General features: G+C 53.2%; 1 protein-coding gene across 2 annotated transcripts; it reads left to right on the top strand.

Moving 5' to 3' along the window:
• Nucleotides 1-638: 638 nt before the first annotated feature.
• CFAP70 (cilia and flagella associated protein 70) lies at nucleotides 639-26,137 on the top strand. 2 transcript variants are annotated; one of them, XM_063343401.1, is made up of 29 exons: nucleotides 639-655; nucleotides 1,778-1,913; nucleotides 3,915-4,101; nucleotides 4,418-4,513; nucleotides 4,756-4,835; nucleotides 5,889-6,065; nucleotides 6,462-6,644; nucleotides 7,118-7,209; nucleotides 8,149-8,248; nucleotides 9,217-9,351; nucleotides 10,863-11,030; nucleotides 11,269-11,349; nucleotides 12,490-12,581; nucleotides 15,077-15,137; nucleotides 16,187-16,378; nucleotides 17,028-17,159; nucleotides 17,780-17,905; nucleotides 18,448-18,581; nucleotides 18,656-18,771; nucleotides 18,931-19,083; nucleotides 20,241-20,336; nucleotides 20,487-20,558; nucleotides 21,075-21,163; nucleotides 21,846-21,998; nucleotides 22,723-22,884; nucleotides 23,824-23,913; nucleotides 24,927-25,028; nucleotides 25,297-25,344; nucleotides 25,969-26,137. In XM_063343401.1, the coding sequence occupies exons 2-29, from the start codon at nucleotides 1,782-1,784 to the stop codon at nucleotides 26,047-26,049; spliced, it is 3,330 nt and encodes a 1,109-aa protein (XP_063199471.1). In that variant the 5' UTR covers nucleotides 639-655; nucleotides 1,778-1,781; the 3' UTR covers nucleotides 26,050-26,137. The 2 variants fall into 2 exon arrangements, with proteins under 2 accessions (XP_063199471.1, XP_063199472.1); XM_063343402.1 differs by lacking the exons at nucleotides 639-655; nucleotides 1,778-1,913; nucleotides 3,915-4,101 and having other exon boundaries at nucleotides 4,434-4,513; nucleotides 4,761-4,835.

The following is a 26,137-nucleotide window of genomic DNA, read 5'->3' as shown; positions in this document are numbered from 1 at the left end:
CTGGGGGGAGTCTGGCACCCGCCCCCAAAGCCACTGGTGGCAGTGGGGGTCCCCCAAACCCCCTTCTGCCATGGAGCTGCCCCCCCATGGCACCCTAGGGCAATCAGGGGTGGCTGCCCCCCATTCCCAGGACCCTGCCCCATGCCTCTCCCCTCTCCCCTCTCCCCCTGTGGGGCCTGTGGACCCCCACCCTGAGGCCCGCACCCCGCTCCGGCTTGTGGGGACCCCCCCCCACACACCTCAGGGCCCTCAGCGGGGTGCGGGCGAGCGACTGGGTGGGCACTGCGGCCTCTGCCAGGAAGGGCTGGGGGCCCAGAGTGGGGCAGGGGCAGCAGCCAGGCTCCCCAGGGGCACACCAGGCTGCAGGGGCGCCATGTCCTGCCCTGCAGCCCCTCCACAGCTGAGGCGGGTGGGTTCGGGGGGGACCCCCCCCCCAGCCCCACGGGACGCCCCACAAGAAGGGGCCTGGTAAGGGCTGCCCACACCCGTCATGGCGGCGGTGGCGTCAGGCACGGACACGCCCCCAAAGCACGTGATAGAGCTGAGATCTCGCGAGGCTCGGCGGTCTCGCGGGAGCTGCCGCGTTGCTGCGGTTACGCGACGCGGGGCCTCTTCGCTCCCCCCTCCCCCCTCCCCCTCCCCACGAGGCAGGCAGGTAGGTAGGTCGTGGGTTCGCGTCCCGCCGCTGCTAATGGCCGGCCGCCCCCAACAGTGAGGAGCTGCCGGCCGCACCCCGACGCCTGAGGGCCCCCGGGAGGACGCTGGTAGCCCACAGGCTGGCGGGGGTGGCTGGAGCTGAGGGGGGCGGTGGGGTGGCAGGGGCGTCCTCGGGCCGGCCATGTCCCCAGGAGTGGGTTTCATGCAGAGGGGCCACGGGCAAAGCTGTGGCAATGGATGGAGCCACGTCCCCTGGGCGTGTGGGGGGGGCCATGTGGGTTTTCGTTTAAGTGAAACAAGAAGCAGAAGAGAGCGGCCAGGGCTGTACCCCACGCTGGGGACAGCCTGTCACAGCGAGCCCTGCCTGTGCCCATGGCGAAGCTGGGTTACGTTTGCAGAGCTGGATAATGCTTGCATTACGTTTCTCCGTCTCTCCGTCTCTCCTCACGAGAGATTCCTCACTGACAAAGCCTTTCAATGGCGTTTTGACAGCCAAGCCCTGATCATCCCCAGTACTTGGCACTGGGGAGGCCCCACCTTGAAGACTGTGTCCAGTTTTGGAGCCCTCACCACAAAAAAAGACACTGAGGGGCTGGAGCGTGTCCAGAGAAGGGCAACGGAGCTGGTGAGGGGTCTGGAGCACAAGTCCTGTGAGGAGCGGCTGAGGGAGCTGGGGGTCTTCAGCCTGGAGAAGAGGAGGCTGAGGGGAGACCTTCTCGCTCTCTACAGCTCCCTGAAAGGAGGGGGTAGCCAGGGGGGGTTGGTCTCTTCTCCCAAGGAACAGGCCATGGGACAAGAGGAAATGGCCTCAAATTGTGCCAGGGAGGTTTAGGATGGATTTTAGGAAAAATTGCTTCCCTGAAAGAGTTATCAAGCATTGGAACAGGCTGCTCAGGGCAGTGGTGGACTCGCCATCCCTGGAGGTATTTAAAAGCCAGGCAGATGTAGTGCTGAGGAACATGGTTAGTGGTGGGTTTAGCGGTGCAGACTCGATCTTAAAAGTCCCTTCCAACCTAGACAATTCTATAATGCTAGCAGCCACGGCTGCTGTGTCCTGCAGACATTTCTGGGAGAGGAACACGGCAGTTTCATGTTTCTTTTCTCATTCTTTTCCCTGCAGAGCCATGGAGGTCCCTGCAGAGCTGGCTGCCGGAGAGGAGTCCTCTGCCTTGCCCGCTGCTGCAGCGCTTCCCAGCGAGTCACAACCCACACCAGCAAAACCAGTACAGATCACAGTCGTGACGGCGCAGGAGCTGGTAAAGTTCTTCTGAAAGCGTCTCTGCTGGTTTATTAAATGAGGCCAGAGCGATTCTGTGTGCTGTGGTCCCATTCGAGACCAGGTGTGGGATGATTAAGGCAATAGGAAGGAGGTTCAGCAATGCCACACTGTGGCTTCTTCCTCCCCACTGAGGGCTTGTTCGCACAGAGTAAAGGCTTGTGACCCACGTAGCTTGGGCAACGCACCTCCTCAGTAGCAATCGGAGATGCTGTGTTAAAAGGTACCTCTCTGCCTTCTCTGTCTGTAAATGGCAGCTTTTTTAAGGAAAACACAGTCAAAATGTGTATCAGTGAGACAAATACCTCTAAAAAGAGCTCACCTTGGATACAAAGTCAGATTTTCATCCCAGCTACAGGGATTTAAATCATATTGGAACCAATAGGGTGGCTCTAGTTTTAAAAAGGCAGTGGCTCCAGTGCAGTTACAGGGCAAGAATGTGAGCTGGTTCCGATCAAACCATGACTACTGTGATTCCCATGCGCTGCATGATACACCCAGCTGTCCTTAAAGCCTTCTAGAGGAACTGGCATTTAGGAGGGAATGCGGAGGAGAAGCTCAGCTTCTGCTGCGAGCAGAAAAATGCAAATCCTTGCTTCTGCTCTCGCAGCAGACAATAAAAAAAAAAAAAGCAAACCCAAAGCACCTGCCTGTTTTTTGAGGTTTTTATGTTGTAGTATTTGAGTGCCTCTCACACGGATAGATTCAGCAAACAGCATCTCAGGTTAGAAGTAGAAGGTAAGAGGAGGGAAAACAATGCTGCAAATAATAGACAAGTAGACAGATTGCATCCGGATAATTGCTTTGTAGTTCTGATTGCTCCATCTTAGAAAAGGCTATGGCAAACAGCGAGAGGGTTACAAAAGTGCAATAATAAGAACAATATGAAAAAAAAAAAAATTCCAACTATGAGAAGTGTGGAATCTGCTTAATTAGAGGTGATGTAGAGCAGGATGAGAGAGGAGTCTAGGATAATTAATGGTACAGAGAAAGGTTAATTGGATTCTTCTGTTTAGCCGTTCATAGAATATGTGCTCAAGGAGAGAGTCAGAAGGACTGAAAATTAAAACCAAGTGAATGAAATCTCTTTTTGCGTGAGAGCCAATATGGAATTAATTACTCCAGTGGCACAATGAGAGGGAGACGCCCGTGGAGATTAGGCATCCCTGTGGCTCAGGACTAAAGAAAAGCTGGGTTTGGGTACAGCGATCCTCGTGTTCAGGGTGGTGGCCGCTCTTCCCTAGACGGAGAAGTATTTCTCCTGCAGGGAAGCTCTTGGGTAACTGCTTGTCTCAGCACTTCTTGCGCTGCTGTGGAGGTGCCCGGTGCTGCCTGCTTGGCCAGGGCTGCCCGGGCACACCGGTCCCAGCTGCGATGTGCTCTGCTCCCACCATCCCTGCTCACCTGTGTTTAATCCCCTCTGCGGAGACATTTTAAAATCATCTCTGCTGAGAGCAAGTATGGTGTGAAGGTGGTGTAGCAAATTCCAGAGCTCCCCAAAGAGCTTGGTGGAGCCCTTCTTTGATTTCTGGGCATTCTGCAGCCACGCAATATACACAAGTGTCCTGTGAGCTCAGGCATGCAGCTCAGGAGCTACCTTCTTAGGAGCCGACAAAGGTCTCAAGCTTCCTGGAAGCACAAAAATATCAATGGGATATTTTTGGGTTTGCTTTAGATATGTCTTTCATTGCCTTTCCTGGGGTGAAGTCCGGACCTCTCCATCCCCCCTGCCCCTTCTAGCAGCAGGTCTTGATAATCCCTGGGACATCACAGCATGGTGGAGCAGAGAATTTCCCTCCTAAAGGCAGGGAAGGGTGAGGTCTCAGCACGGTCATGCTCTGCTCTTCTTCCTGGTTCCTGTAGTGGAACAGCCAGAGCCCCACCAGTGTTCTCTGTCCTGGCACTCAACTGAGCTGCCTCCCAGAGGCAACTTTGATCCCGGGCCTGTTGCTGCAGGCTTAGTGTGCTATTTCTTTGACAGAAAACTATCAAAGGTGACGTGTCAGCTACTTTGGTGCGTGTGGAGTACAACGGAGCGATCCTGGGAGACTCCTCCAAGACTGATGTCTTGCCAGGCGGGACAGCAAACTATAATTTCATGACCAGCTTCGAGTGCAACCCTGATGGGCCCAACTCTTTGGCCGACGTTGCGCAAAAACCTGTGCTCTGTAAGTACCTGACGCTGAATCTCCCTCCATGGAAGTGGGTGCTGTCAGCTGCAACCCTCTGCCTGTCGTGGGAGTCATGTGTTGTAGAATAGCACTTGAGCAGCAGTGGTGGGGGGGGATCTCAGTACTTCTGTTCCCATCTCTGCCAGCTGGAGGAATCCTCTTTCATGTTGGCCTGTGCTCCTTGGCTTGGCTGTTCTCGGGAGATGGAGTAGGACCGTGTGTCGGAGCTGACACAGCCCCTTTGCAGCGCCTGAACTGCTGGTCTGAAGCTGTCTGAGAAACTCTGCCAGCTCTTCTCTCTTTATCTCTCTAGTGACAGTGATAGAAGTGTTGCAAAAGGAGAAGAAGCAGAAGGAGAAGACTGTGCCTCTTGGCCAAGCTGTGGTGGACCTTCTACCCCTGCTGCAAGGTACAACATTGACTTCCACAGCCGCCGTAACCACGTGTTACTCACTGGCACTTTTTGATCTTTGCTTATGGACCCCTGACCGTAACTGACCTCCTTTTGACAAAATACATTTCATGGCATCTGTAGAAAGCTGGGCCTGGGGGAAGAGGGGGTGACATCAGTAGCTCAGCGCTAGGAGTTAGGCCATGGTTTCTCTACAGAGGATCTTACTTTACGCTGTTCTCATTCCTGTTTCTTCCCAGGACAGTGTTCATTTAAGGTCTCGGCTCCTTTGTATGCAGTGCCTCCTTCTCCATTAGAGAGCCTTCACCCGGAGGCCAAGGTATGTGGAATTTGGAACTGTTCCTTCGCTCATTTGGCTCTCTGCTGCTTTTTAATGGGAAGGCGAGCATGACTCAGCCACCTGGCTCATCACGGATATGTTACGGCCCTATACGTTACAAGCTTGGAGGCCTTTCCTACTCCCATTGACGTCTGTCCCCAGTTGCCCATGATAGGTGAGGTCGTGCTAGGAAATGCTAATGTGCGCAGCTACCAAACTGCTCTGGAAAAAATATTCAAGATGGAACGCATAGCGCTGAAAAGTGAGAAAAAGGCAAAGGCAGGATTACCTGCCCAACTTTATCAGTCTTCCTTGCTGGGGATAAAATATCTCGCAGTCCATTATTGTACAAGCTCCGACTGCCTTTCCTGCAAGGTCCGTATTCATTCAGCCGGTTGAAAAGTACCCAGTGAATAAAGCAGGGAATGAAGTATGAGGCTGGGAAAACGCATCTGATTTTGCTCCTGAGCCTGCCTGCAGTTAGCACTGGGAGTGAATTGGAGGAGCGGGTATTGCATTAACTTTTCGGTGTTTAAGAGGTGTTACAGAGTAAGCAAGGCAGGGGGTATCCATTAGGGAGGAGAGTTAATAAATGCGGACCAGCTGGTTTTTCGTTGCGCACCATCCATCCAGGCTTGGGACAGGTAATTAAAGACTGCACACAGTGCGCGGAGATGGGGCACTCTCGAAGTGCAGCCCTCGCTTTGGCACGCTCTGAATCACCGGGGGAAAACCGTTATTTTCCATCCCTGATGTTCTTTCTCCGTGGCTTGTTTTATGAGCCCCTGACTCTTTCTCCCTGGCTCGTTTCATGAGCCCCTTGGGGCATATGCCCTGCCTCAGGCAGGCTCCGATTTAAAGGAACAAATATCAGAATTCGGACAAATTGATCATGAAATTCCTTTCCTGCGCTGGTCTATTTTCTTTTACATCTGGGGTGAGGAATAAGATAACATGATACATTCTGGCCTCGGGTTTCTGCCTGCTTCTCCCTCAAGAGCAGGAGAGTTATAATTGTCTAGTTACTGGCTCTTCTTTATCCTTGTCTCACAGGGTGGCCTTGAAGTGACAGTGTGCACGGAAGAGCCCCTGCTTTCTGCCGCGCAGCTCTCAAATGGTAACCTCCTGAGCGTCACGCTGGAGGCAGCTTATTCCGTCCCTGAAGCGTTTCTTCCCAGTGGACCCCCGCACAACTACATGGTTTGCTTGCAAGTACCAGCAGCTGGGGAGGTGAGGATTGGTCCAGGCCCGGTGAGAGGGGTTTTGGCTGCTAGAAAGTGGATTATTCTCCCTCATCACGCACCGTGGAGCAAGTGTCCAGGCCCATGGGGTATACAGCTCCTGTGCTTTTGCCTTTCTTGCCAGTGCTGAGGCTCTCTGTGGCATGACATGTTTCTGTAACACAAACCAAGGTCTGCTCAGCAAGATTTGGATTGAAACTGGCAGGGTTTTTTTCCACGTGACTATTTATTTTTTCTCCATTCTTTGTACGCGTGCGGTGGGGTGTGTTTTCCAAGCCAGGCCCCTGCACTGCTGCTTTGCTTTCTTAGACCCAGCTCAGAGCAGCTAGCATTTGCTCCTGCTCATGTTGGGAATGCAAGTCCTTTCTTTCTCATGTCTCTTTAGAAGGAATTCCCCCTGCTCTTCAAGAATGGCATCCTGAAGCTTGCTGGGGAAAAAGAGCCATTCCCCCGGCCCAAAAAATGGTCCCTTGCTAACATCATGGCCCCTGGCGCTCTGAACATACCCGACTCCTTCATTGTTGGTGGTCCCTATGAGGATGAGGATGGAGAGCTCAACAAAAGAGAGGTGAGGAAGGACTGGTGGTGCCATGGCTGGAAGAGAACCAGCAGGTCTCACTGAAGGGACTGAGAAAGACTTGCAGAGACTCGTTACGGGAGGAAGGGGGATGGTCGGTCCTCTGTACAGTGTCCAGCCCTAGAGATGGTTCCCCTGGGGCAGCGGATGTACTAAATCACCACAGCAGAGTCCTGTAGGGTGCATGTGGCGGGTCTGGTCACCAGTAAGCTGCCCACTTGTGAGCTGCTGGGCTGGGAGTTGTATTATCTCCTTGTGAGCCAGGCTCTTAACATTTATGGGCTCTGGTGTCTGCAGGGCGGGCTGCTAACTGACGCTGCAAAGGTGGCTTGGGTACAGTGAGTTGGGCACCTCTCGCTCTGACTCACGTTCCCTCCCAGGGGACATTCTGGGGAGGTGATCTGGGGATGATGCAGGCTGTAGAGGTTGCTGTCCTGGCTCTGACCGCACGCTGTTTCTCACAGGACAGGGAGTTTAGGATCCAAGCAGAAAGCATGAAGAGAATTGTATGGGACATGGAAAAGCGCTGTTACCTGGATCCTGCTGCAGTAGTCACGTAAGGGACCTGAGAACCCCCCTTCCAGCACGGAGCGGTGAGGAGAAACCACCCTAGAATGCACTCAGCTGAGTTACCTGTCTCAGGCAGATGCTCTCAGACCTCTTACATGATCAAACCATGGCTTCTATGGCTGGCTGTTGGCTAAAGGTGTTCACATGAGCAAGGGAGCAGCTAATCACCTTTAATTGCTGGCAGCAGCTTAGTTCTGCTATGGTGGGAGAAGAAGAACTGGCCGTAGCTGCTGTCTCCAGGCTGGAAATGCTCACTCACGCTGCCAGCAACTGGAGCTGGTGACTGTTCCCTCCGAGGTTTGAAGGAAGGGACAGCAGAGTTATGGAGAGCGGAGATGGAGTAGGGTGGCCCACACAGCTCTCCCCTGAGCTGCTAATTAAGTTTAGCTGAATTCCCAATACATTAAAATCCTTTCACTTCACATTCTTGGCCTCAGCTGCATCATGGCTGAGAGTTTCACAGCCAAATTACTCCTCGTGTCTGGAAACACTCCCTTCTATCTGGTTTGATTTTTAATTTTTTTTTCCCCCTACACAGCCTGCCTGCTGGTTTCAGAGTTACCAGGCACATTGAATGGGAGCTCAGGGTCCGCTTGCTCTGTGCAATTCAGGGCTTATACCGAAGTTAATCATGTTCCTTCTTATTTGCTTCATTGCTGAAGTAACCAGGGGAGAGAGAAAACCTAGCGTGTCGCTCTCGCAATTGTTTTCTAGCTGGTTGTGCCATAAATGCCCCCAGTGGTGGATGGAGAAGAAAATGTACCAAGTTTGCCCCAAAGCACGCGTGTTCCAGTGGCCTGAGGGTGGTTGCTGTGGGACTGGGCCGAAGCAAATCCAAGAGTGGGGGATGCTTTGGGGCTGCTGGGGCAGAAAGGAGGGTGGTGTGGCTCCTCTGCGTCTTCTCAGTGCCCTCCTTTGTATTCAGCCTGCAGAAGCGCATTACGCAGTGCCAGTACTGGCCCGTGGAGGTCTGCAGGATGACTGTGGCCCCAGCCAGCAAAGGGAAAACTAGCGAAGCTGACAAGGTAAAAGCGGGGAGGGATGTGTTGTTCTGGCTTGTGGAGCGGCATTGCGTTATCGAGCATTTTCCTTTCAATGCCTTTGTAATACCAAAACCAGCCTTGAACCAGCCAAAGCGAGTCAGAGAGTTAGAGGCTTTGTAAAGGGATTAATCAGCCTTAGAGAGCTGTTAAATAGACAAAGGATAATATTTTTTTTTTATATATAAAATACAGACAGCGCTCTTGCTGACAGTCTGTGGTAGCTCAGTGCAAAGGCGTCGGGGAGATGGTGCTTTTTGAGAATTGAGGTAATTCACTGAGCTTATCTTTGGCCAATGGGGTTTTGGAGCATCTTGAAGGAATTCGTGCCTTCTTTCTTGGTATGTAAATAAGTTATGCTTTAGCACATAAACTGGGGGTGGTTAACAAAGAAACAGCCCCTTAGCTAATGGCTCTGTTCCTGGTAGCTGGTTGTGTGAGCGCTCCTAGTCTGTTCCGGGGCAAAGTCATGTAAGTTGGGATAAAACCCTTTCAGCACTCACGGGTGCCAGGATTTTACAGCTCTGATGGAGATCCTTCTCCCTTAATCTCACTGCTCTGCTGCTAGCCTAGACTCCCAGACCTCCTTAGCTATCTGATTTCTGTCAAACCGGAGATGCACAGCTCTGATAAGGGTCCCTTGGATTTCTGCCCACATGGTCGGTAATTTTGCAGCTCTACCTCGAAAAGACCATCCTGAGGAACAGCACAGTGTGGGCACTAGAGAGAAAAGTGCTCTGCAGGGACTGGGATAAAATTGATATTCTACATATTGAATGACTACAGTGTTTTCGCCCAGGTCGTCTCGGCTGTGTGCCAGTGCCAGAGAGCCACTGGCTCATCAGGTGCATCAGTTTGCTGTGTGGCCTCTCCTTAACGGGATCGGTGACCCTGTTTCCTTGCAGAGAATAACAGTCCGTTCAGTATCTCTGTCCCTTGCTCTGTGTTTCCAGGGAGATGAGGACAAGCAGATTTTCTTCCATGGCGTGGCGTATATCAACATGGAGCCTTTGCTGTGCCCCGGCGTGAAGCAGATCCGAGGTGCTTTTCGTGTCTTTACCTACCAAGACAACAAGGTGTTTGAGAAGGTAAGAGCAGACCAGGCAGCCAGGCTCCGCTCCAGCTCCGCAGCTGTGCTTGCGCAGCGTAGGCTTGGGAGCGGGCAGCATGGGCAGCGTGGTACTCGAAGGCTGGCTCTGAAACTTCACTGCCCTTCTGGCGATGGAGAAAAATAAGGAGACAAGCTTTTAGGTGCAGATTTCTCAAAGGCAGTGAACTTCTGGGCACGCGTGAGCAGGTTTGGGGGCTGAGAGAGGCTCTGAATCTCACTCTGCTCCTTTCTCTGCCAGCAGCTGAGCAGGGAGAGCTGTAAGAACGCTCTTCTCTCCCTAGTCTGGAACACGGGCAAATGAACTGCGTTGCTGGGAAGAGCAAACAGTGGCTCTAAAAGGATGGCGTTACCCCAGGCAACAACCAAAAAAGCTGTCACTGGAGCTCTTTCAACTGTAGCTCGTGGAGGTTTATTTGTCTTTGTGTTTCTCCCTGCTCTGTTACTAAGAGTGACAGTTACATCTCCATTTTCCCACAGTCCTCCCGGAACAGACCTGAGCTTGTTTCAGGAGGGTACATTCGCAGCCTGGTTTTCCTGCCCACATTCCCCGTAGTGCTGCCGGCCAGGCCGCAGGAGCTGGGTGAATTACAGCCCTTCTCCCTGCCTCCGTGCTCCTGCTGGCCTTTGCAAAGGCTGTTTGCCTTTTGGCGCATGGCTGTTTGCTGGTCTCTGCTTCACCATCATGAATAACAGCCTCTTGGCTGCACGGTACTCCTTGTCCTGGAGCATTTATCTGTCACGAGTGACACGTGCACTCTCTGTTGTTCTTATTTTCTGGTTTTGTGGATGCTTTGGGTTGCTCCTTGGCCTTGGTCTAGACGGTCTCGGTACAGCTGCTCCATCCTCTCACTAGCATCCCCTCAGTTCTTACTGGCCCATATAACAGGGATGGCTGGGAGGGAACGATGGTCAGGCAGTGCGTAAACAGACAATTGGAAAAACCTGTTCCTTGCAATTCACTGACGTGTGGCAGGGAAGCTGCTCCACACCAGAAGGCGAGCCGGGAGCTGAGATTCACCGCAGGGCTAGCGGGGGCACCCAAAAAATTGCAGAGCAGACCTGGTGAGGGTAGCCAGCAGGCAAGTCCATAGCCATGAGGCACGTCCAGGATCAAGCTGGAAATTCAAGTCAGTGGGTCAGGATTGGGGCTATATGGGGCTGGTCTCCAGCCTATCGACGACGTAGCTCAGGCAAGACTCAAGAGCCAGCACCTCAGTGAAAATTCAGCTCTCTAGAGGATAGGGAGACCCCACTGAGGCTTTCTCCAGCACCTCATTTCATAGTTTAACCTGAGCCTTCACAGCTGTAGGGTATCAGAGCTGGCCTTGAGCACCAGCAGCTAAACTCCTCGGAGGGGAGGACAGGGTTCCATAGCTCCTGAATGCATTTAGGACCCTGACAATGTGTTCCACAATGCAAGAGCCTAAGGGGAAGGGGTGGGGAAGCCTAGTCTGTCTCTTGAGTCCCTCTGTTCCCTCTTTTTTTCAGACTAAATGTCAGCACAGTGTTTTCCAGGATCTCAGGACGCAGCTCCATCTGACTAAGGAAGGGCCATGGACCCCAGGAATCAGTACATCCCTTTCCAAAGCTTTTCCCAGCAAGACTCAGAAGGAAGATAAAGAGAAAATCACCAAAGATAAGGACTCCAACAGAAGGGTAAGGTCTAGAGAGGCATATTGCAATGTGGTTGCTCCATTTCCACACAAGAAGTAGTTGGGGCATGCAGAAACCAGGGACTGATGCTGTGTTGCCTGAGCCAACTGAGAGGTACTCATTATCTTGACATTTTCGTACATGTTGCCTGAACAAATTTACAAATGTACATCCTGAATCTGCAAAGGTGTGAGGTTTATTGAACCTGAAACAAGAGACACCTTTTCTTTTTCTTCAATAGATGTCCAGTGTGCCCAAAATCCGGTTGTCAGACGCCTCTCTGGAAGCTGAAAATATCACAAATCTCAGCCTTGAGGAACAGGTAATTATGTATCTCCAAAGAGAAGAAAAGACTGTTAGACCATCACTGCACCGCTGTCTCGCACCTTTCACGCAATTAAATTCTTTAAGAGTGAGTTGGACAAGGGACGTTTTACGCAGATGCTGTCCTGGAGTTCTTCCAGTGCCATCCAGCTGGAGGCCAGTTTAGCACTGGGCTAGAAAGTCTCTGTAAATAATTAGACATGTATTTAGGAGGCTTCCTTCGTAGTTTGGCTTCTTCCTCAAAACATCTAGAACGCATATTCATTCTGCAAGCAGATTGATTATCTGGGCTTTCTCCTTTTTCTTAGACTGGTTTCTTGAGCTGAATCTTGCTGCTGCAAATCATTCTGAGGGCAGGTTATAAAACAAGCTGTATGTCTGCTGTTTGAAGAGGATTTGCTGAAGATCTGTAGCTATGTGCTCAGTCTTCCATCACGCCAGTAATGGCTCTAGACAGCACGATATTGAGAGAGCAATGTTTCTCAACAAGAGCCGTCAGTGTGCCCTAGCAGCCCAGAAAGCCAACCATACCCTGGGCTGCATCAGGAGAAGCGTGGCCAGCAGGTCGAGGGAGGTGATTCTCCCCCTCTACTCCACTCTCGTGAGACCCCACCTGGAGTACTGAGTCCAGTTCTGGAGCCCCTACTACAAGAGAGATATGGATGTGCTGGAACGTGTCCAGAGAAGGGCCACGAGGATGATCAGAGGATGATCGATCTGTCCTATGGGGGCAGATTGAGAGAGTTGGGGCTGTTCAGTCTGGAGAAAAGAAGGCTCCGTGGAGACCTTATAGTGGCCTATGAGTATCTTAAGGGGGCCTACAAGAAAGCTGGGGAGGGACTTTTTAGGATGTCAGGTAATGGTAGGACTAGAGGGAATGGATTAAAACTAGAGATGGGACCATTCAGACTGGACATTAGGAAGAAGTTCTTCACCATGAGGGTGGTGAGACACTGGAACAGGTTGCCCAGAGAGGTGGTGGAAGCCCCATCCCTGGAAGTTTTTAAGGCCAGGCTGGACAGGGCTCTGAGCAACCTGATATAGTGGGAGGTGTCCCTGCCCATGGCAGGGGCGTTGGAACTAGATGATCTTTAAGGTCCCTTCCAACCCTAACAATTCCATGATTCTATCTTCACAGCCATACGTTGAAGCAGGAACGTTCCTGATGATGGAGATAAAGCTGGACAAAGCCTTGGTACCGAGGCGATTGCGAGAGGACCTCACCAGACGGTGCGTAAAGACGTGCTGTAACTCTGGGGCTGACAACTCATTTCTGCAGGATAGAAACAGTGAGCCACCCCCTTGGAGCGTTCTGTAAGGACCTGCTGAGGGCCTGAGCCAAAACCCACTGGAATCAGGGGGAGGATTTGGCCAGACTGCTTAAAAGATGGCATCTGGTGTGTTGGGAAAACACTTGCGTTCATCTGAGCTGGCATCTCCCTGCCGTTCCTCTCCAAAAGAGAGACAGCAGAGCAGCACAATACTGTCTGCATCGCCGTTGGGGCTTTGTTCCCCATTAATCCCCGCGTGCTTGCCTCCTGCATGTGATGTTCGGCTGCTTGGTCAGGACTGGCCACCAGCAGAGACTGCCCTGGGGAGCGCTGCTGTAACTTCACATAGCATTCTGTCTTTTGTTTGTTTTTTTTTTCTTTTCAGAAGTTTTCTCGCAATCTTCTACCCATTTCTTGGCACCTACATTAGTTTTCACATGGTTACGCTGTAGAGCTGCTCTCTCACCTCTGCTGCTTCATCGTCTGCTTGGTTTGAGGCAGTTGCCTCCTGTCTGGTGGTAGCCCTGGTGTGTTACATCCGGGAAGGGCCTAGCGTGTATAATTTATTGAATAAAAAAGAGAAAATGCAGCAAATGAGGGAAGTATAACAAGTGCAGGCGGTATGTCTCTCTCAGAGAAATATGAGCAGCAGCCATTCTTTGAAGGGAAAGTACGTGTATCGTCTTCGGTGCGGCCTGCTGGCTTCTAGGATGAACAGGTTGAGGAAGGTGAACCCCTGGTAGAACAGACCTTCTGGCCCTTTTTATACCATTCCTACTGCAACTTGTGTGAATTACGTGTAGTTCCTCCTCATTCGCCTGCCTTGTGCAGCTGCAGATGTCAGGCCTTAAAAATCAGCGCTCCTGAGTTGTGGGAAGGGGCCTGGCTTGTTAGGGGGAGGCGGACTCCAGCTGATGTGTCCTGGCAGACAAGCTCAACAGTGAGGTTCTTTTTCTGGAAGGATGTTTAACTGCATATCTCGGTAGCAAACCACAGCTCCCTTTCTTGGGCTCCATCCAAAATCCTCTGCCAGCCTCCGCTCGGCCCTCCTCGCTTGCGCGCTCGCTCGCTTTCCCCAGGTTGTTGTTGCTTTTCTTTTTCCCATCTGCAAGTGAAGCAGTTTGGTTTTCATCTGGACCACGGGCGGAGGTGGGACGTCGCTGACGGGTGCTGTTCTGAGGCTGGGCGAGGGTGGGACTGTGAGCGCGGGCGCTGCAGCACCCAGTTGTTCGGGCTTTGTGGCTTCCCAAGGAGTGGTGACAGGTCTCTGCAAAACGAGGGGATCTCTCGGTGCTACGGCACTAGACCAGACAGCAGAGAGTGCGAGAGGGTCAGGAGCTCTGTAAGCTGGCAGAACAGTTATAGGAGGGGTTTAAATTTGGCGAGGAATGAGCAATTTGCTTTGCTTGTTGTAGGAGCCAACAGGGGGATGTGACACCTTTGCTTTGTGGGCTGGGTTGTGTTCTAAGGACCAACAGTGTTTTGGAACCAGCAAGCAAGAAATCATGGAATCATAGAATCGCCTTGGTTGGGAGGGACCTTTCAGATCATCGAGTCCACCCATCAACCCAACACTGACAAAAACCAGCACTAAATTCTATCTCTAAGCACCACGTCTACCCGTCTTTTAAATACCTCCAGGGATGGTGACTCCACGACTTCCCTGGGCAGCCTGTTGCAATGTTTTATAACCCTTTCAGTGTGAAAAATTTTCCTAATTACATAATTAGGCTGTTTTGACACCACAGATTTTAATAAAATCTTAGTAAAAAATATGGTAATCATATTTTGATCAATATTTGAGTGGTCATTGTAACTCTAGTAGTGGTGCAAACAGGGATGGTGTGGTGTCTAGGAGTCAGGGGATGAGGTGCCGCAGCCGCACCGTGCGATGTAGGGAACCGATGGATCGGGTGGGCCGGGGCTTACAGTGACACAATTCTTCAGAGCTGTCCTCAGGTTGGTACCTTTCTCACAGCTGTTCTGTAAGAACTGGCTGACGCAGGAGGCTGTGAGTTAAAGGAATAGCAGCTTGATAAGAAGATCTGCTTCTCTAGGAGAGTGTTTTCTGATGGCTAGCAATAACAAATGCTAAGCCTACCCGCTGGGCTGAGCTTCTGCGGTAGTTTTTGTGTGATGGGTCAGTCAAACCCTGTGAAAATAACAACTGAATAAATCTTCTCTAATCCCCATGGAGTGTAATCATCAGCAGGGAGCGAGGCAGCAGCTAGTTCTCTCTAAGACATTATGATGAGCTACAAACTCTGAATGTGGGTGCCTGGTTGAGAGTTCATTCTGGTCTGAGACTTCAGCCTCCCCCCCCAGGTCCCTCTGAGGTGTCTTGGGGACACGATGACAAGCTGGAGCCCTCACGCTTCAGGCTGCCTGCGCCCAAGACAAGCCAACGCTGCCAGCGGAGTGTCTGGCTGATCTCTTCTGTCCTCTCATTGACAGGGTCGAGCAGATGATTCCGCCTCGCCCTCCGCTGCCTCCTCGGACTGATGGAGCCAAGAAGGTACGTGCAAGAGCCTGTGGCCTTGCCACCACCCTGCCACCTCATCCTGCCCTCATCCCTTTCATGCAGGAGGATCTCCATTCTCAGTCTGAGCCCCGCAGCAACATGTAGATGAGGTTTGAAGAGGAAATGCAGAGAAAAAAAACCCTTCGGGGTGTGTTATCTTCATAATAGCATGCCTTGGGAAGTCGTTCCTGGGCTGCATCGCTCGCGTTCGCAGCCTGTATGAAGGGGAGAGATGCAGCGAAGGCAGGGAAGGCAGCAGTGGGGGGGTGTTCAGAAGGAAATGTGATGCTGGGGAAAGAGGCTACCAGAACCTTATGTTTACCCTGGGCAGTCCCAAGAGTTTCTTGGCTCAGACCAGCCCACGTGCTTCGCCAGACCCAGACAAACGTGACTCAGCCTCAGGCACTCTCAGGTCACCCCAAATTTTTGAGGATTTTGGTGTCCTCAGAAAATGATCTGGGAGCGCTGGCTTGTCTTCTGTGGGTACAGCGCAGCTGTCAAAGGAGAATGTCCTCGGATGGCCCCCGGGCAATGGCAAATTCAAAGCAACAGTGGGGGAAGAAACAGCGCTTCAATAACTGACCCCAGTGCTGCCGCAGAATTGATTTGTGCTGGCCTGTCCAGAGTGCACAGAGTGATACATTTTGATTATCGCAGCACGTGGAAGCTTCTGCCACCGCAATTATGGAGATTGCAGTCTGCTCAAGAGGGCTGGCCCATGGGTTCAAAAAGCTCCCCGCAAAGGAGATATATTTTACTTATGGGCAGTTATACTGCTATAGAAGAGATGATGATGACTGAAATACTGGGTTCTGATTGAAAAATATGGCAGGAGCAATATCTAATTATGAAGGAGCTCTTTTGTATTTACATGTAGAGATTTTCGCAGCCCTCAGGCACGGACAGGAAAGGATGCATGACAGACTAATTGAGACTTGAGTCAGGTGGAGTTTATGGGAGGCGTGGGCTCTGGCAAATAAAATACGTTTCAAGGTTGATGGCTTAAGTGACTTGTGAAGTTTGATTATTTATTTATTTCCTAGGCGGTGGAAGATTATCACAACCGTGTCACGAGCATTGCCGTTTCCATCCTAAGTGAGTGCCGTGAGCTCTTTGGGAAGCAGCTGCCTGACGGGGGACCGACAGACCCCCAAACCCTGGAGGAACAGAAGCGTCAGCTCAACTTTGAGCTCAATAAGTCTGGGAAATATTTTGCTTTTAAGGAACAGCTAAAGGTAAAGAGTCCATTTTGCTTTTCCCTTCCCTGCTGGTTTTGTCCTGGCAGTTTCTCAGTGAGGAACTGCTGCTCCGTGCCGGTAACTTAGGGTGATGTGTTGCTCCAGAATCCCTTCCTGCCGCTCGGGGTTGTTGTCGTGGGAATGGGGAAGGACAGACTTTCCCTCTAACAGAGCAGGCACCAGGCTGCTTTGATCACCGGGAGAGCCGTTCCTGTTGAAGAGGGGAGACTCCAAAGCTGTCACATCCATTTGCACCGTGCTCATAGCCTGAGGAAGGCAAAGTTGACTGCTCTTCCTCACTTGGAGTTGGTGCTGGCAGAAAGATGGCTTCCTCTCTCCCAGCTGGTCAGCCTTGACCACGCTCTGCTCAGAGGCACCCTCTTGTGCCAAAAGGACACCAGCCTTCCCACATGTTGTCCCTAAAGGGGCACCGGTGTGTCAGGGAGAGCCAGGGCTGGGAGGTGGGAAAGGAATTCACCCCTGCATGCTTTTTTGCTTTTATCAGTGCCGGGCTGGATTTCTTCCTCGGAACTAAGTTGGAGCTTCAGGCATGATCAGTGTGTTGTGGCTCTGTATGATTACGGGGGTGGTGGGGAGCGCACGGTGGACCTGACCTGCCTTGTCCAACTGTTGCATGTCTCCACAGTATGCGGTCGTGAAGATTGTGAGGGAGAAATACCAGAAGACCACGGCGTTTGAGACCCAGGAGGAGTTCCAGGCATTTCTCAGTGAGCTCTATGTGTACCTCATGGACCAGATGCACGTTGCCCTGAACCAGGTAGGGAGAAACCCTGACATGTGTCTGGTCCCCTGGGATGGGTGACTTGGGACACGGCTTTACTGTGGCTTCAGGGCTCGACACTGCTTCTAGTGAAGGCAGGGGGACTTTTGCCTTCCAGACAGAAGCAGACTTGTGCTTTCATTTGCTGCAATTATCACATGTGGACCCTGAGCCACACTCAGAGGCAGGATCTGGTGCATCTATATCCCACTGCTACGAAATCCCAGTGGTGGAATATGTGTGAGATTCCACTAGTAAAAGCTGCTGTAGCTGGTCTGTGGCGAGGGTGACTGGGTCTGTGCCACCTGCCACTCACCTGGGCAGAGCACAGACCTTCCAGCATGAGCTGGGGTCACCAGTAAGTGACACCCTAGAGGAATTTTGATATGGTCTTGATCTAGGGGATGTTTTCACTTGTCATAGAAGTACCTGGGAATGAGAGGAATGTGTCCCACCAAAAAGAGGAGCTGGGACAGCTTGCTTGTCCAACCTGTCCAGCCCCAGCTGTACCAGGCTGTACTTGGTGCAGTGCCGGATGGGGGTCTGCTGCTGTACTGGGATCACGTGAACAGTTCTTACCCTCCCCAGGGCTAACGCTCCGTCTTGCTCCCTACCAGCTACTGTTCGAGGAAGCTGCTCCCCCTGTCCCTGTGTTGCGCATGACCGAGGAGCAGCTCTGGCTCTTTGCTCGTGAAGCTGAAGTCAACAAGGACTATGAGCTGGCATCTGTCTACCACCAGAAGGTAAAGGAGCCTCTGTTCTTTCCTGCCCATCTCCCGTGTGTCTGGGCTAGCAGCCAGCGGCGTGGGGCCCACGTTGCTGACAGCTCAGCCATCCCTGACTGTTCTGTATGGAGGAAGGAGGTGAACATGACCGGGATACTCAGGCTGAATGTATGAAGGATTTTCTAGGGAGATGCTGCTCTCTGGAGGATGTGAGACAGAGCCTGGCTGGGTCACTGAGGATTTCAGCCTCAAGGCCAGGGGAAATGGGATGAGCTGGTCCAAAAAACATGCTGGGTCAGTACTGGGGACACCAGGCCTTCTAACAGGAGGCTAGGAGGAGGTCAGCTGAAGCTGGAGGACATGTGTTAGGTGAGGAAGCCCAGCATACCCCACTAAAGGGAAACCCTAGCACATGACAGACAAGGGTCTGATTGTTGCTAAACTGGGCTGGGGTGGCCAGAGGAAAGCCGTGGTCGTTCCAGAGTTGTCTCCCCAGTCCATTGTGTGTGCTGAGCGTGAATGCAGCAGTCCTTATTCCAACGGTGACCTCTTTTGTCTAGAGGTTAGATCAGGACCAGCGCAACATCCAGCACTGGCTGGACTATGGGGCGTTCCGCCTCCTGCTCGAGGAAACAACCAAAGCCCAGGATTGCTTCCGGCAGGCTCTTTCTCTGGACCCCCATCACATCCAAAGGTGCTGCGTGATCCCGGTGGGTGGGAGGGTGGGGGGGTGTCCTGCAAGGCTAACCTGTCCCACCCTGTCCCCAGCTTGCTGCTCTGTGGAGTTGTGGCTGTCATGCTGCAGCACTACGCAGAGGCAGAGATTTTCTTTGAGAGCGCCTGCTGCTTGGAGCCATCCAGCATTGTAGCCTGGACGCTTTCAGGTACAAAAGCACGCCAGCCTGTGTGCTCAAGGCGTTCCTGTAGAGCCCAGCATTGCTTCTGCCTCTGTTCCTCTTCTCCCTGCTCTAATCTGAGGGCTAAGGCGAGGATTTTGCTAAGGGACAGGTGTCTGCTCATGCTGCTCTTTCTGTCTCCCATAGGTTTATTTTATGAGCTGCAGAATAATAATATTCAGGCAGAAATGGCCTTCCGTGAGGCTAAGAAACTACTGAAAGCCCAGCTTGCCAAGGAGGGAGAAGGAGGGAAAAAGCAAATTTCTGCCACGTCTGTGAGGTCTCCCAGCCCAGGCCCAGGTAACGCTGGGCAAAATGCCGGTGCCCTAGCACCAGCGAAGAGGGGGCTTGGACCAGTGTGGGAGATGGTGAACAGCGGAAGGAGAGGAGAAATTCCTAAGTATTTCTAAGAGGAGAAATACAAAGGGTAAAGGAAGAAGATGTTAGAATAGACTCACCAGCGGCAAGAGACAACAGCAGCAAGTGTGCTGCTTTAAACGATGAATCCTTCTGAAAGCAGCACAGCCAATGCTTTGTTTTATCCGCAGCCTGGCAGAGGGACTTATCTTGGCATTTATTTTTCTGCCCCAGCCCAGTGCCACTGACATAGCGATGTGCGGGCAGCAGCCAGGGCGGCTGGAGGAAGCGAGCGTGCTTTTTGAGGCTTTGGGAGGGCATAGCTGCCCCTGTAACAGTCATACATTAGGGTCATCCAGGTTTAATTTTCATGAAAGCTGTTGCTGTGACTTCCCGACGCAGCTTGGAAAGCACTGCCGCACCAATTCAAAGGGCAAAACAGCTGCTCGGTGGCGACCCTGAACCAAAGGCTTCCTTTGGAGCCTAACTTGTGTCTAGGCTCACCCTGAGCCAAGACTTTCTGTCCCGAGTCCCAAATATTTGGCCAGGCTGCGGGAAATGTCGGCTGGCTTTATTTTTAACGTTATCACCACCCTGTGCGAAGTGCCTCAGGCTTGCAGGCTTAGTGTCATGTGCCTTTTTTTGCCCCTTCTGATTATAAGGGAAGGGATATTCATAGATCATAAAATCACAGAATGGTTTGGGTTGGAAGGGACCTTGAAGATCACCTAGTTCCAACCGCCCTACCCTGGGCAGGGACACCTCCCCCAGACCAGGTTGCTCCAAGTCCCGTCCAACCTGGCCTTGAACACTTCCAGGCGTCCACAGCTTCTCTGGGCAACTTGTTCCAGTGTCTCCCCACCCTCACAGTAAAGAATTTCTTCATTTATACCTGTTTCTATCTTCACATGGCATTCTTGTTCTCAAAACCCCAGACCTAGGTAACTCCTCCTGCAAAGAAATTTCTTCCCAGCTCTGAAAATCTGGTAGATCTTTTATATTTTTCTCTCTACTGCATTTCTGCAGAACATGCTCCAAACTGGGCGGTTTATGGCAAGCCCTTTGTTTGCACCTAATGGCTGTTGGGGGTTTCATTCCAGGTGGCTCAGCTGAAAGGGTGCCAGAGGCGGTGGAGCCTGCCCTGGCCTTCGCGGCACTCAAGGAAGGTGCTACTGCACCGGCGTCAGCCCCGAAAGGTTAGGGGATGGGGACCTGGCGTGGAAGGGAGAGCCCAGTGCTGGGAGATGGCCTCATGCGATCGGTGGGGAGGGGAGTGACTTGGGAGCACTGAGCCGTGGCCGTCCTGATGCCAAGGCTGGACATCGAGGCTTGTTCTCTCTCCCTAGCTGGGGAATCTTCAGCAAAGCAGGTTCATCCCAATGGTCAGAGCAGCACATCTCGGGATGGACAGCCAGCAGGTGAATGCAGCTCTCTCCCTATATGTCACTGCACCCAGCGGCCTTCATCGGCTGCTCGGATGTTTCCCTCCTGAGATGTCAGCTCCTAAACTTCCCTAGGGATCTCCTCTGGTCCTGTGTCGTGTGATCTGCCTTCTCTACAGCTCCACTCTCCAAGGGGTGGCAAAGAGATGGCAGAGCTGGGTGCTCCAGGCCCCTGGGTTGCTTTGGGGTCCTCCCGGTAGTTAACTCTGACAAACTTAATTCCTAAATTCCTACCTTTTCATCCTCTGAATTTGGACTGGAAGATCAGTGGGTCAAGAGCATGGTTTCTTTTCGCATCTCTACAAAAACATAAGCCCTTCAGAAAGAAATGCTGAGTTGATCTCTGCTTCAGCTGCCTCTGCCACCTCCCGGGTTTTACACTGTGTGGCTGGGGTCTCTTTGTTCCCAGCAGGGTCTCAGCCCCTGCTCTTGCTTCAGAAATTAAAAGCACAGTTTTGGTGTTGGGCCCGATGGAGATACGTTTTCTTGCAGCACCATCCCCTGTTTCAGGACTCAGCCGACTTCCCTGCACAATCTTCATGAAGACAGTGGAATTCCTGATGAAATTCAATGCCATCCAGGTCAGCTGAGCACGGAGGGAAGGAGTGGGAAGGGAGGTTTGGTCTCATTCTCTGGGTTATTACCAAAGAGTTGGTGGCAAGTTCCAGCCAGCTGCCTTCTTGGTCTCAGAGAACAAGCTGTGGCTACCCCAGCTGCCATGTGCAAGAGGGAGTGAAACCACCGCTGCCCAGAAATGCAAAACTGTGGCCAGGCAGAGTACTGAGACCAAAACGTGGGTTGGGGACACTGTCTTCTCAGGCAGGCGAGCGTTCTCGGGCTGCCCCAGGGGAACAGCCGGGTCAGACATGGTGCAGATGTGCTCTTCTCTGTACATTCGGAGATGAGATGCGTTATTGTTGTCCAAGACGCCAGCACTCCTTTCAGACGTTTCTCTATGTCAGAGTAATTTTTGTATCACCTGTGGCGTGTCCCTGTTCCACACCGTTGTCTCTGTGGGATCTCTCTGTCTGCCACATTATGCTGTCTGCCTTCATTTTACATGGCAGAAAGAGCTGCTTAGAGCAAAACAGAACCAGAAGTAATGGAGGTAAATATTCAAAGGAGGGGGGGAAGAAAGGTCTCCTGCCCGTTTGCTGTTCATGGGAGTGAATTAGGTGCGAGTCAGTCCTCCTGCCCTGTCTTTTTGGGGTGCCTGTGGTTTGTCTGCTCTCCTCACCGTGCCGGTGTGCTCTTCCTCCCCAGTTTGTCCACATGGCGCTTGCCCACGAGCTGCTGAGCTTTCAGGGAGGTCCCTCCTGTGCGTACTACCTGGCGCTGGCCCGGACTTGCTTGCTGAAGGAAGACTTCTCCAAATGCCAAGAATGTCTCCGTGAGGCCGTTAGGATCGACCCCGTGGTAATTCTCTCTGTGTTCCCGGGGTGCAGCACGGTGGCCCGAAGCAGGACGCTGGCCGAACGCCTGTGTTTTCGCTGCGTGGGAACCTAGAGCCCATGCTTCATTTCCACTTGAGCAATTCTAATGCTAGTCTGCAGCAATTTCTGCAGGGGAGGATCATCATAGCTGATGAACCACACCAGACTGTGGCTGCAGCACTGCCCTCTTCATTACCCCGCTTATTACTTGCCTTCTGTCATCTCCTGCACAGACAAGCGGCATTTCTAAGCGAGGGCTCTTCTCTCCGCAGCGTCTGCCTTTCTTTTCCCTTTGAACATGTATATCCTGATCCTCTTTCCCTCTGTTGGTGAGTCAGGCTGTGTTTCATGAGAAACAAGGCTGCTATTCAGCAGAGAGAGAGGGGGAAGGCGGCTTTGGAGAGTCAGGTTGAATGGAAGGCAGAGAGGGCTGTGAAGCTGACGTCTCCCAGTACTCACGATACCTGAGGAGCCTTGCACGGGCCAGGACACCGGGCAAGGAAAGGCTGGAGGGGGCTCCCAGTTCTGTGATGTTACGCAGGCAGCCCACTGACTTGATAATAACTCTGTACGTAAAATCTGTCCTGCTATAATCAAACACCGGTCAGCTCTCCGTTCCTGCTGGTTACAGGGGTCTCTGCCCCTCTCCCAGGTCTCTGTCCCTCCCATCTCCCAGCCACATCTCACTCCTGGCTTTCTCTGCACAGAATCCAAATGTCTGGGCTCAGAAAGGGCACCTGTGCTACCTGAAGAGGGACTTTGGAGAGGCAAAGGAGTGCTACGAGCGAACCATCAGTTTTGTGGAGGATGCTGCGGATGTGCACTTTGTCTACCTGCGCCTGGGCTCCATCTACTTGGAAGAGAAAGAGGTGAGGAGCCAGCAGGAGTGGGGGAAGGGAAATTTACTACTACTAAGTAGTAGATTCCAGACCCCAGGCACAGGATGCCATTATTGGTAGCTATAGCCAAGATCTCACAACACAGCAAAACCGTGGAGTGCTCAACTCCTTGGAGCATGTTCCTTTGTGCAATGTGCTGCTACAATGTCCCCCATCGTCCTGGCAATGAGGGGGACTTCTACATAACCCACCCACTTGCCCCCCTGCAGTGCTGCCTCCAGCTCTGGGGGCATCGACAACAGAAGGACACGGAGCTGTTGGAGCAGGGCCAGAGGAGGCCCCGGAGATGCTGGGAGGGCTGGAGCCCCTCTGCTGTGAGGACAGGCTGAGAGAGCTGGGGGGGTTCAGCCTGGAGAAGAGAAGGCTCCGGGGAGACCTTGGAGCCCCTTCCAGTCCCTAAAGGGGCTCCAGGAAAGCTGGGGAGGGACTCTGGATCAGGGAGGGCAGCCAAGGGACAAGGGGGAATGGCTTCAAACTGGAAGAGGGGAAATGTAGATGAGAGATCAGACAGAAATTTTTCATTCTGAGGGTGGTGAGCCCCTGGCCCAGGTTGCCCAGAGAAGCTGTGGCTGCCCCATCCCTGGAGGGGTTCAAGGGCAGGTTGGACGGGGCTTGGGGCAACCTGGGCTGGTGGGAGGTGTCCCTGCCCAGGGCAGGGGGTGGCACTGGGTGGGCTTTAAGGTCCCTTCCAACCCAAACCATTCTGTGATTCCATGACTGTATTAGTACCTGCCAGCACCGTGTCTGGGGCAGCGGGCAGGCTCTCAGCCCCCCCAGCAACAGTGGGGACGGTGGATGTCTGAGCCCCACTGCAGATGGGGTGTTTGGCAAATCGCCGAGATGTGGGGGGGACTATTTGCAGTGATGTGTTTGATGCAGAGAGAATCCTGACCGTCTCTCTCCTGGCAGTTTGGCCGGGCCAAGGAGACCTACCTGCTCGCCTGCAAGAACTCTGCCTCCTGCCTCACCTGGCTGGGGGTGGGAATCGCCTGCTACAGGGTAAGTGCAATTACCTTCAAGTTGTCCGCGCTTTAATTGGCTCTGTGGCAGGGGGCACAGGGTCTGCTTTTGCATGATCCCATCATAAAGTAAAGCTTAGCTGCCTGTGAAACCGGTGCTCCTGGCCGAGCTGCCATTGCAGTCCCAGCGTGGCACCCTGGGCTGCTCGTACGGGAGACGTCAGAAGACTGTCACCCTCAGCAGCTGCTCTGGGAGCAGCAATCTGGCCCCCCCTCATCCTGCTGCCAGCAACTCCTACCCCAGGATGTCACGGCAAGCCCATAATCTGGGCCTGGGCTTTGCTCCGAGTACCTGCCTGCACGTGACCTGCATGTCACCGTGAAGGAATTGAGCAGAATGTTAGCGGAGAGGAATCTCGGTGCTTTCCCTGCCCAAAGGAATCCAGCGCCTCTGAAGGGCTGCCAAGGACACCCGGCCACCAGCAGCGCAGTACCTCCCAGAGGTACACCTCGCCAGGTTCCTCCAAGGGAGTTTGGCTGAGGGATGCAAACGGGGAAGGAACTTGAACTTCTCTTTCCCCCTTGGCCAAACGTACACCTCCCGGGAGGCTGCGGACTGGAGTCAGGGAGGCGAGTGGTGGCCTGTGAGCCTCCTGGGAGACACCGCGCAGACGGAATAGGGATCAGGAGTCACGTTTCCCTATGGATCTGGACCACTCGGTTCCCCTAGATGGAGGTGAAGGCATTCCTGCTGCTTTCCTTACAGCCGGGGGCTGATTTGTAAATGCGCTGTGTGCTCCCACAGGGTTTGAGTCAGCAGGGAAAGGTCTGTGCTCCAGACTGGAGAGCTGGAGGCTGGCACGGAGGGTAACTGGTTGTCTGGGCCCTAAATCCTTTCCCTGCATCCCTATCAGGGAAACTCTGCCAGACGCTTTTCTTGCACCGATTTCTTCGGCTGTTGGAGCAGACACCTGTTTGGTTCTGCAGCCCTTCCTGCCTGCTGTTTGCCTCTTGTTCACACCTTGCCTTCTCTCTCTCTGTCTCTCTCTCAAGCTGGAGGAAATGGTGGATGCAGAGGATGCTCTCACCGAAGCCAACACCCTAAATAACACTAATGCTGAAGTGTGGGGATATCTCGCCCTCATCTGCCTGCAAGTGAGTGCCCAGCCAGCCACTCCCACCGCCAGCCGGAGTTTTATCGGCATCTGGTTTTTTGAGCCTGAAGAACATTTTGTAGATCTCAGTGGTAAAAAGTTTGGGGACTGTGCTTGGATGGCAACAGCAGTGCCCTTCCTCGCTGCCCGTCGTCGCCTGGGGCACGTCCTTTGTGCCGAGCTTCCCTATAATGTGTTATTTCATCAGGAACCTGCGCCTTTCCCGCGGGATAGTTTCCTCACCGCCTGCTCTCCTCCCTTTTCCCCAGGGAGGACGGCAGCGGGAGGCAGAGCAGTGCTACAAGTACACCCTCAAGGTAGGTGTCCCCGCGCCGCTGCGGGGTGGGCAGCAGGGCACACAGCGCCAAGCACTTTCCCTTTTAACCTGCAAGTTTAATTGGACGATGGGGCATAGCAGGCATAGGACGTGTGAAGGCGTGACGTGGGTAAGGGCTTCACACTGGGAAAGGGGAGCTTCAGGTTAGATCTCAGGGAGCAATTTTTCACCATGAGGGTGGTGAGCCCCTGTCCCAGGTTGCCCAGAGAAGCTGTGGCTGCCCCATCCCTGGAGGTGTTCAAGGGCAGGTTGGAGGGGGCTTGGAGCAACGTGGTGTGGTGGGAGGTGTCCCTGCCCAGGGCAGGGGGTGGCACTGGGTGGGCTTTAAGGTCCCTTTCCAACCCAAACTATTCTATGATTCTATGAAAATCTGCCCTTTTTGAGCCCTTGCGCTCATCTCCTGCCCTCCCGTTGCCCCCCAGCTCCGTGCCAGTACCGGCGGAGTGAGGAAAGGCCCGTTTCTGTTCCTCGGGGGGTCGGTGGGTGGCAGCCCCCACCCGGCGGGGGTGGTGTGTGGGGGGGCGTGTGTCGGGGGGTGCGTGTGGAGGGTGTGTGTGTGCCCTTGGCCTTGCCTGACCCCCCCCGCCCCGGCTCTCCCCTGCAGCTGGGCCTGCGGAACGACTCCTTGCTGCGGGAGATCCACGCCGCCCAGCAGCGCTTCGGCTTCGGCAACCCGGCCTTCTGAACCTTCCCCGCCGCTCCGGGACCCCGCCCCGCCGCTACCGGACACCCCCCAAACCCCCTTCCCCCCCGGACCCCCGTTCCACATGAAC

This window comes from Chroicocephalus ridibundus, chromosome 8 (assembly GCF_963924245.1).
Source record: "Chroicocephalus ridibundus chromosome 8, bChrRid1.1, whole genome shotgun sequence".
Lineage (NCBI taxonomy): Eukaryota > Metazoa > Chordata > Aves > Charadriiformes > Laridae > Chroicocephalus > Chroicocephalus ridibundus.
This window is presented reverse-complemented; position numbering and strand designations above follow the sequence as displayed.

Coding starts and splice junctions, on each gene's coding strand:
- CFAP70 (XM_063343401.1), top strand. CDS start 1,782: ATGGAGGTCCCTGCAGAGCTGGCTGCCGGAGAGGAGTCCTCTGCCTTG. Junction 1,914..3,914: donor TCGTGACGGCGCAGGAGCTG/GTAAAGTTCTTC, acceptor TTTCTTTGACAG/AAAACTATCAAAGGTGACGT. Junction 18,772..18,930: donor TGTAGCCTGGACGCTTTCAG/GTACAAAAGCAC, acceptor TGTCTCCCATAG/GTTTATTTTATGAGCTGCAG.